The following is a 9,963-nucleotide window of genomic DNA, read 5'->3' on the forward strand; positions in this document are numbered from 1 at the left end:
TTGCAAGAATAAGAGTCTTTTCCAAAGGGGAAAAAATTGTTTCTAAATGACCATATGGCCCATGTTTATCAAGGATTTTATATTCAAATATCTTATAATATGTCTATTGAGATTTTAGAAGTGTTACTTTGATGTTTGATTGTCCCGGAGTTCAAGCTTGGCTGCTTCTGACAGCTGAAGTAGTCTTTAAGTTTGCTTGCTTGTTTATTTTCCCCAAAGAAATGAGATGTAGTTGATCCTTCTGTAAGTTTTTTGCTTCCCTGTCCTTTTTAATAGCTTGCCAATGTCAACCAGATTTGAGGTAGCACTTCTTAAAAGTACAAACTTTCAGTATGATTTTCTGAATATCAGTGGAGGGTAGTACAGGAGAGAGCCTAATTAGTACAGCCTCTGAAAGAGTGTCTGCAGTATGAGCTGAAGGCAGCCCACAACAGAACAGATAATTAGCTGATACTGCCAGTGAGTTAATATATGTATAGTTCTGAAATAGCCACTGCACTTGGCAGATAGCGAGTATCGGGAAGTACAGTGTGTGGATGGAAGGTGAGGAAAGGCAGGTATTGGGAAAAGGGGGGAGATGCAATGAGTAAGAGTGGGGGGAAAAACCATAACATGCATAATCTTACACGGAACTAGCTTGCATTATTTTCACTGCTTGTTTTTCCCCTTATTTTAAGAACGCACATCAGGATTTTTCAAAGATGAAACAATCAAACAATGAATCTAATTTAAGAGAAGAAGTTTTGAAGAACTTAGCTGTAGCAAATGACAACTTCGTGGAACTTGTAGCCAATTTAAAAGAAGGCACAAAGGTATGGTAACACTTAAGGGATTGGAAGAACTTTTTATTTTGTTTACATAGAGACGTGAATCAAAAATAGTAATAAACTTTGCAGACATGCTAGATGAGAGGTACGTTTCGGAGGATTTTACTACTGCTATGAGGACAGTGAGTTGCTTGAATTTTGATTGTTTCGACAGTTGTGAAATGCTTTTTTGTTCCTGCCTGAAAAGTAAGCTTTTCTGAGCATTGCTTTGTATTAAAATCGGAAAAGTTGTTAATTACAGCTGAGTAACTGATGTTGAAGTACCCAGATGAGCTACTTTATCTGAGGAATTCTTTCATCTGTTCTCCCATGGTATTTAATTACCTTATCAAATTTGTGTTTTATATACTGCTACTGCATACGTGAGCAGAGATGAGGAGGGCTTTATTTAGCTTCCCTTTTTTGATCTGGGCTTCTGGAAGGTGTCTTGCTGCTTCTGTATTAAGTACTTTTTGCTGGTTTATTGATAGCTCACTAGAGGAAAAAAGAAAAAACTCTGAAATGTCTATGCAAATGAAATGCATGGAACTTACTGAACGCAGTAAAATTTAAAAGAAAAAAAAAATCCTATAAAAAAAATGAAGTTAACCACCAGAAGTGATCTAGTTTTGTTCTGGTTTTAATACATTTTCTAGTTGTCTTTAAACTATTTTTATTTTTTCATACAAATACATATATTAACCCCCCCCCCCCCCCCCCAAATCGTATAATGTTACAGGGATGGGCAACAGCTGACTAATACTTATTTCTGAAGAGCAGAATAAAATGCACTAGCAAATTGTACTGGAATGGCTGTTTCTGGGCACTGTAATAATACAACACCTATAACTGGATCAATATGTAGAAATATGCTTGCATGGAGTGTGAAAGTATTGATTGAGCATGTTGATAGCTTTTTTTTTCTTCACTAGTTTTACAATGAGCTGACAGAAATCCTGTTGAAATTCCAAAACAAATGCAGTGACATTGTCTTTGCTCGCAAGACTGAAAGAGATGAACTGCTCAAGTAAGATTTCAATATTTTTAGTTTAAGCATTGTAGCAACAGTTAAGTGTTTATCAGAAACAAACCTTTAGGGACATGTTTATTATGGTACTTGATGAAGTGAGAAAGGGAGAGTAGGTGTGTTAAGACTATCACCTCTTCTTTGCCTTGATGCTAACCCCACTCTCTTCTCTCCTGAAAACTAGGAAAATCATAGGAGAAATAAATGGAAAAATCTACTTTGAAGTCTGCTCTCGTGTTCCTATATACAGTTCAGTATGAGTCTGTTGCACCTTATGATCTTACTCTCAGTTCTTTTTGACATGCATTTGTTAATTATTTTATTCTTTCTTTTGAGGAATGTCAGATTTCTCACCTTGCTCCTGCTGTCATTTTGATTTGAGAAATTAGATAAACGTTTCAGCATATGATTGCCTACCATGTGCCCAGTGCTGTGGGGTTAAAAACATTGGAAAATGGTTGGGAAAATAGTCTGATCTGGTCTAATAATTTATCGTTGTATAGATATGTGGGTTGCCTACACTGCTGGGGAGAGAAGCAGATTTTGTCCTTCATGTGAAGGAAAGTGCCTGTTGTTGTCCTCGACGTGTGATCAGGCTAGTATAGTATGCTTCAGCTGTGATTTTTAGGCTCTCCTCTTAAGAGGAAAGCATAACTGAAAAGGCTTGCCTTTAATCAGTATTCTTTAGCAAAGCACGTAGCCTTTTACTAAGGTTTCAGCTGGTAAAACTGCAGCTGTTTTGTGCCCATACCATGTTGTGAATGGGATGCTCAGCCCTCAAATTCTACCTTTCCTAACTTTATCCTTTGTAGAACTGTTCTTTTTCAGTTGTGCTTGTAAATTAATTTTTAGTAACTGTATACAACCCCTTCCACCTCTTTTCCACTTCCTACATGCATGCAATTTGGAAGCTGTAGGCTGCCTAACCAAGGCTTAGGTCTGAATATCTCACATCTCTAATATGTTAACGTTCAGTGTTAAAGCTGTAGGTTTAGTGTTTAACATTCAGCTGAGTCTTGCCATGCTATCTTTTACTGCCTCATGTGTTAACTGCTGACGTGAAACCCTGTCAAGGGTGCCCCTCTTAAGGGCAATGATTGCATTTGGGGTATTTGTAGTATACGTCTACAAAATGTATTTCTCAGTGCAGCCAACCCACAGTTTGAGTGAATAAATTGTTCCCCCCCCCCCCCCCCCCCCCATATTGACTGTGGGCTGCATCTTCACTTAGTGAAAATAAACTTTTTTAGAAGGTTTCTCAAATTGCGCCCCCCCCCCCCCCCCCCCATGATTGCCCATTGGAGGATCAGTTTTAATTTGTGTTTTGAGCTTCACATCTAATGTGTTTGGTCACTTTATGGTCAAAATATACTTCACTCTGAATGATACCACTGTTCTGGAAATCATCGGTCTTTGCAGCAGGATGATCAGGGGCTGGAGCACTTCCCCTGTGAGGACAGGCTGAGAGAGTTGGGGTGGTTCAGCCTGAAGAAGAGATGGCTCCGGGGAGTCCTTCTAGCAGCCTTCCAGTACCTAAAGGGGGCTACAGGAAAGATGGGAAGGGATTCCTGATCAGGGGGTGAGGGATAGGATGAGGGGTAACAGTTCTAAACTGAAAGAGGGTGGATTTAGATTAAATATAAGGAAGAAATTCTTTCCTGTGAGGGCGGTGAGACACTGGCACAGGTTTCCCAGAGCAGCTGTGGCTGCCCCCTCCCTGGCAGTGTTCAAGGCCAGGCTGGACGGGGCTTTGAGCAACCTGGGCAAGCGGAAGGTGTCCCTGCCCGTGGCAGGGGGGTTGGAACTGGTTGGTCTGTAAGGTCCCTTCCAACCCAAACCATTCTATGGTTCTATGCCATCTTTTAAGACGTTAAGATTTGTTCTTATTAGTTTCAGTCTAATATGGTGTTGAATAGTTACTCCACTACCTTCAAGAAATACTTTGAGATATACATACATATATGTAACATCAGGACAGTATTTCCAGCTTTTTCTCCATCATTCCTCTTTACTGCAGGGGTAACGGCGAGGACGGTTTTCTTGGAGTTTATTTCAGTCTTATTTTTTCTACCAAGTTTCTGCAAAAGTTGCCAGTTTGTTCTCCTTAGGGTCTCACCTTTTGCATTCTGTATAATAGGAGCCTGTAGTTTGTTGCTAACTAGACTGTGTACCTTTGTCAGTCTCCCATCTTCTGTGTCAGAATGCCAGGTATCAGGTTCTACCTATCATTTTTACACAAAATTGTCTGAAATCTTAAATGCCTCCTAAAGTCTCTGTGAAGAATCTGCCCGATCTCAAATATTGAATTCTTTGCATTGAGAAATGCACTACATTTCTCTGAATATGTAGCTTAAAATTGCTTCCTTGGAGTTTTTCTGACAAGCTGACTGTAAAATTGTGCTGTTAAATGACAGCTTGTAGTACAACATGACACCAAAGCCTCCTTGTGTCTTACCAAGGTATCTTACCAAGAGTAATTCCAACACCTAGAGGTAACAGAATAGAGAACTTGAAATCTCATGTACTGAGCTATTCAGACTTTTGCCAGGGTTTTTCTGATAGTTATGTTTACCCAGATATAAATGATATTCCAGACTATCTAGCGGACTTTTTTTTTTTTAAACAGTTCTGTTAGATGTATGGTATTTGTATGCAATTTCATTTAATTTAGGGCAATCTACAAGTAATATGACATGGTTTTTCTTCTGTATTTGAGCATCTCTTTGCATGTCAAAATTATTGAAACTTAATTTCATCCTTTTCCATAGCCTTGAGGTTTCCTTAGGTTGTCAGGAAAGCTTCCAAGTTGCTAAATGTTTTGACTATTCTATAATTTCTGATCCCAAACTTCTTGGCTAATTTGGTGATCTATATCCAGTATTGAGTTGGAACATAAAGACGTTATTAGAAAGTAAGCATAACACTTAACCAGAGGGTTGGCTAGAGGATTGTTTCAGTGATTTGGACTCCAGATTTAGTTTGAGTTAGCTCAGTGATCATGCTTTAAGTACTAGATTTATTCTGTTGCATCTCTAGTTCAGCTTGCTGAAGTGTATAACAAACAATTCTTAAACTAAGCTGTATGCTTGCTTGTTTTGTTTTTAATAGAGATTTGCAGCAAAGCATTGCGAGGGAACCCAGTGCTCCCTCTATTCCTCTGCCTACATATCAGACCACCCCAGCCGGAGGAAGTAAGCCTGCTGCATCATCGACTCCTACTCCAGCACCCAGAACCATGGTGGTAAATATGTGCTATGGAATTAGAGGGTTGAGAATAGAAGGTGGTCCGTACTTTGGAACTCCAGACTTGTGTATAGTGCTCCTTAATATATTGGTGTATTTGGAAATGTGCTGAAGTGAAATAGAAGGCAGTGTCTGAACACTTTGCAGAGAGGGGTATTATGTACTATTGGTGTTCATAATTTATAGGTTTGAAATGGAAGGCTTATTGCTTTTTAGATGCTTTGCATTATTATCTGTATAGACTAAATATAGAATGTCCATTTAAAATGAAAAAAAAATAAACAACTGATCATATAATTGCAGCTTTTGATTCCAAGACTTCCAGAAAGACGGTCCATCTTAATTCACTTTCTTTTGTTAGGGGACTAAACCACAGCCACCAGCACGGCCACCGCCACCAGTGATTTCTGCAGCAAGCAGTCCCTCTTCTGCATCAGCACCCTCTGGAACGGCTGCAGCTCCTGCTGCTGCTCCTGCTCCTACTCCTACTCCCGCTCCAGGAGCCACTGCACCTGCAGGAAGCACTGCACCTTCACAGGCACAGGGACCTCCTTACCCAACTTATCCAGGTTACCCAGGGTAAGCTATGGGAGTACTTCAGCAGTTCTTCGTTATCCTGTTATCTAAAAGCACCTGTTTGTTGCGTGTGACATTTCAAAATCAGTTATTGTTATAATTGAAGAGGTGTTTAGTGTTTGAGGCAAGATGATTTTTTTCTGTTGTTGTTTTAATCATGTAATTCTTGTTGGAATTGATTGCTGGTACCATTTGTGGGAGGGTTCATTTTAAGTTTTTGTAGTTTAGCTTTTTTAAAGGAGAAGGGAGATAGAAGTGCAGTTCCTTAACTGTGGTTTGTGGACTGTTGCCAGCCGCTGCATAATCAGTTGGTGGTGTTTATCTCAAAAGTGTTGCCATATCTCATTTTTCAAATCTTAGTATCTTGCTAAAGATGATGAAAAAATTCCAGTTGAGTAGTGTGCTTTCTTCTAATGCTTTTTTCCATCTTTCTGGAGTCATCACGAGGAATTGGAGGCAGCTGCTCTCTCCTTCAGTAGCAGGCTCAGCAAATGTTAAAATATGTACAATGATATTAAACATGAGAATCAATTTAGATCAGTTCTAGTTCCAGCAAGTTGCCTTTACTCTACCTTCTGTTTGCATTTCTGTTCCATGTATTATCATTTTTTTCATGTTTGATCCTTGAAAGTTACCACACTTCCTGCTGCACAAAAAGGGAAATGAAAGGAAAGCATTTGCAGTGATTGCATGTCTTTTTGTATCTATTAATGAGTTGTTGTTCGCAAATTATCATCATCAGTATTTTGCAACTAAAGTATGTTTGTTTTTTTCCCCCCCTCCCCACACAGGTATTGCCAGATGCCAATGCCAATGGGCTATAATCCATACATGTATGGTCAATATAATCTGCCATATGCACCCTCACCTGTGTATCAAAACCCTGGACAAGCACCATATCCAGCACCTCAACAACCCGGATACCCTTTTCCTCAGCAGCCTTATTACCCTCAGCAATAATGTATCTGCAAAGAAGTTCTGCTTGTTAAAATTTGGGGAAAATTGGCAATAAGCATACTAAAACTTCTAGCTTTGGTTAATGTACCATACTGAACTGTATGCAGTCTGTAACTCCTGTTTATTATTAACTGCTCAAAAATGTCTAGAACAGTTTTTATTACACTAAACACTTTGAAAGATCTGCTGCAGTGGTTTAGACTGTAGACTAATGCCAGAATTAGATCCTAATTCAGTGGTTTGAAACTGTACACTACATGTTGGCTAGACCAAAATATTTCTTTGCAAAAATCCTATAAGTAACAAATGGGTTCAGATGAGAAAAATGAAGCGGTGCGTGCACTCTGGGTGTGATATGTTCTATGGAACCATATAGCATTTCCTTCTATACTCTATTGGTTTGTATTTTTTGAGTTTAGTTAAAATATGCTATTTTGTCTAATAATCAAGGCCTTGTAAATCGTCAGTAAAGCAAATAAATTACTTAAGAATGGTTTAAACACTTGGCATTCTCATTATCGTAAAGATGTGTTTTGTGTGTCTGCAGATTCCTTGACTTGCATAACATAACTTCTCAAGTGTTTAGCCTTACAACTGAATTGCCACCTCTTCTCCTTGATTCTGTATTTTTGTGACAGAATCTATAATTAACCATTTAAATGTTCGTAGATTGCAGGTAGAATTTTCCTATAACTTTGAAGTGTGTTGGACTAAAATATGTTCATTACTGTTTTAAAAGAGTGGTTGCTCTTATCTGCAGAATACTACTTAAAAGAAGGGAGATCAGGGTCCCTCTTAGAGGACCAGGGACTGGTTGGTCTAACCCACATTTTCCAAAGAAATGTTGATCAGAAATGTGTTACAGCTCAAAAGAGGGCAACTGTTGATTGTTGGAGCTTTTCAGATTATGTTTTTAAATGATTGCTTTTTTCCCTTGAAAAAACAAATGTATTCCCTCAGGGAGCTTGTTATCAGTGGAGAAACTTTTTTTGGGGGGGTGGAAAAAAATACTATCTTGTAAATTAAAGCACACTGAATGTCTACTTTTGGATCCATCTTCTCAAGGGATTAATAACCTTGCACTACGTTTTGCATTAGATAGTGAAGAATATAAGTTTGGGGTTAATGGCTTCTACCAAATATTTACTAACCATCTTTCAGTCTTTTTTTTTTGAACATGCTCGTCTAGTGAGGGAGTCTCCATTCCTTTTAGCCCTTGAAATGAATTACTTGGTTCTGTGAGACAGTTAATTTCCTGAGTGCTTCATACAGGATGTTCTGGCCTTACAGAATAGCTATCACAATACCTGTGTTAAATGTTACTGCTTTGTTTTTCTATTTAAGTGCCTGATTAAAATATCGAGGTATATTTTAATGTAGGGGTGTAGAGGGTACCAGTTACTGTAGCATCTGGGTGGAAACCTCACTGGCTCGTGAATACTCTTCCTCATAAAGAAAGCAGCGTACATATCCATATGAGCTCCTTTCTTCCTGTCTCAAGTTCTTGCTATGCGATCACTCCGATTGCTTTGTGAAGACTACTTGTCTTTAATATTCCCTGACCCCAGTAGAAAATGCAGATCAAAAGGTAAAAATAAGCATCCTTCCTAGAACATGAGTATCTAATTCCAAACAAATTTGTTAACCCTGTAGAAGCTCAGTGATGTGGGGTAACAGGGTGAAGTAAGGGAATACAGCACCATAGGTACAACTGTGCACAAGGACAGGTGCTTTGCATTGCTTTATAAACATTGCTGAATGGGGTGGCACAGGAACCTCTCCATTTTTTTTAATTTTTTTTTTTTCCCCTGAGGAGAATATGTAAGAGGCAAGCGAGGACAATGAGCACAAGCTAGGAAGATAACTGGAACCAACAATCAGAACCTGATTTTACTCTAACTGGAAAAACAGTAGTTTTCTACTAATTTCACTGTGTCAATGTGAGCAAGTGCAAGTCTGATGCAACCTTTTAAGTTCTAAATTTCTAGTACACTATGGCCTGTAGATTTTTCAGTTTGCACATTAGATGCATTTGCGCTATTGTGTAAGTAAGTTTGTTTCTAGTGCCTCAATTTTTAAAACTTATTTTAATGCTGTATAAAAATGTAACTTGGTTCAGCATAAAGAGTCCTAGAACTGAAATTTCCTTATTAAAATTTTGTAGACCTGGAATCACTGTTTAAATATTTTTTTCCAGTTGTGTTGCTGCTTGCTTTAGTATGCTGTTACTTCAATATGTATAGAAATTATGCATTACATGGAGCTTTCACATGACCATTTTTCTCTTTTTTTTTTTTCTAAATAGAACAGAAAAATCCAGAGACATGTATGTATCTGCTTTTAAGCATGCAGCTGTCATGACTTTGGTTGAAATGCTATCTTGTTCTTCTATAGTTTATTAAAAAAAAATCAGTTAGAAAACCTGATTTCATGGCTTTTCTCTTGAGTCCTTTGGCTTCAGACAAGCGTTATTTTGGAAAGGATGGAAATAAGCTGTGGTCCCCCAAGTAAGTTTGTGAGGCAGTGAAGGCACTCGGTGTGTCAGCTACCATGTGGAACGGCAGCCTGTGTCTGTCCAGGTGCTTCATGGTACAGCTGCTGCTGTGTGTGAGCAGCGGTGTTTAAATCCTGGTAGCTGTGTTTGTTTCCAGAGCGATGGAGTGTATTTCCCTTCGATTACAGGAGGAGGGAATGGTGAGGCCCTTCAGAAACTTTGATTCAAACTTTGTTTTCATGAACTTGTGTTCGGCTGGGTTTCAGATGACTCTCAGCAGCAGGGGTACACCAGGCAAAGCCACAAAAGGCTTGTAAGGGCAGTTAACTTTCACCAGCAGATAAATGGCCCCCATGGGCACTTGGAGAAGTTTTTTTATTTCTTATTTTTTTTAGAAAAAGACTGCATAATACCATGCCTATTGTAGTTGTTGTGTGGAGACAAAAGTTTATAATAATGTCCTTTCAGAGACTTTGAAGTCAAGTGTTTATTTTGCCTTGCATAAAAGCTTTCAATGCAATTAATGAGAAAAGTCTTAGAAGCAAACTAATTATGGATCATCAGTGAAATATCAAACTATTGCAGGGCTAGTAGGTCTTTCCTCATTTTTTTGTTCCTTTTTAATGTGGTTTCAGCCCGTATAAAAAGGTGTTTTCTGTCCTGACTGCTAATTTGACATTGTCAGCTAATGATGGTTCTTTTCCTATCATCCTGAATAGGGTGTAGGATTATTTTGAGTGCTTTTAGGCCTGATCTGTGGGATTTAGTCTGAATTACACTGAATTTAGTCCTTTGCTATTTCAGAGTACCTTGAGGTAGTATTTGGACCTTGATGTTCTGAAACAACACCTGTTGCCAGG

General features: G+C 38.6%; 1 protein-coding gene across 3 annotated transcripts in view; it reads left to right on the forward strand.

Moving 5' to 3' along the window:
- Nucleotides 1-7,109, forward strand: part of PDCD6IP (programmed cell death 6 interacting protein) — a 31,849-nt gene extending 24,740 nt beyond the window's left edge. For 2 of the 3 annotated variants that reach the window (XM_074857843.1, XM_074857903.1), the window contains exons 14-18: nt 678-812; nt 1,739-1,833; nt 4,942-5,074; nt 5,438-5,655; nt 6,444-7,109. In XM_074857843.1, the coding sequence (XP_074713944.1) occupies nt 678-812; nt 1,739-1,833; nt 4,942-5,074; nt 5,438-5,655; nt 6,444-6,612 (750 nt within the window). In that variant the 3' untranslated portion in view covers nt 6,613-7,109. Of the gene's footprint in view, nt 1-677; nt 813-1,738; nt 1,834-2,017; nt 2,083-4,941; nt 5,075-5,437; nt 5,656-6,443 lie in introns of those variants that run through there. The other variant, XM_074857951.1, reaches the window with a different exon arrangement.
- Nucleotides 7,110-9,963: the final 2,854 nt, after the last annotated feature.

Source organism: Strix uralensis, chromosome 1 (genome assembly GCF_047716275.1).
Source record: "Strix uralensis isolate ZFMK-TIS-50842 chromosome 1, bStrUra1, whole genome shotgun sequence".
NCBI lineage: Eukaryota > Metazoa > Chordata > Aves > Strigiformes > Strigidae > Strix > Strix uralensis.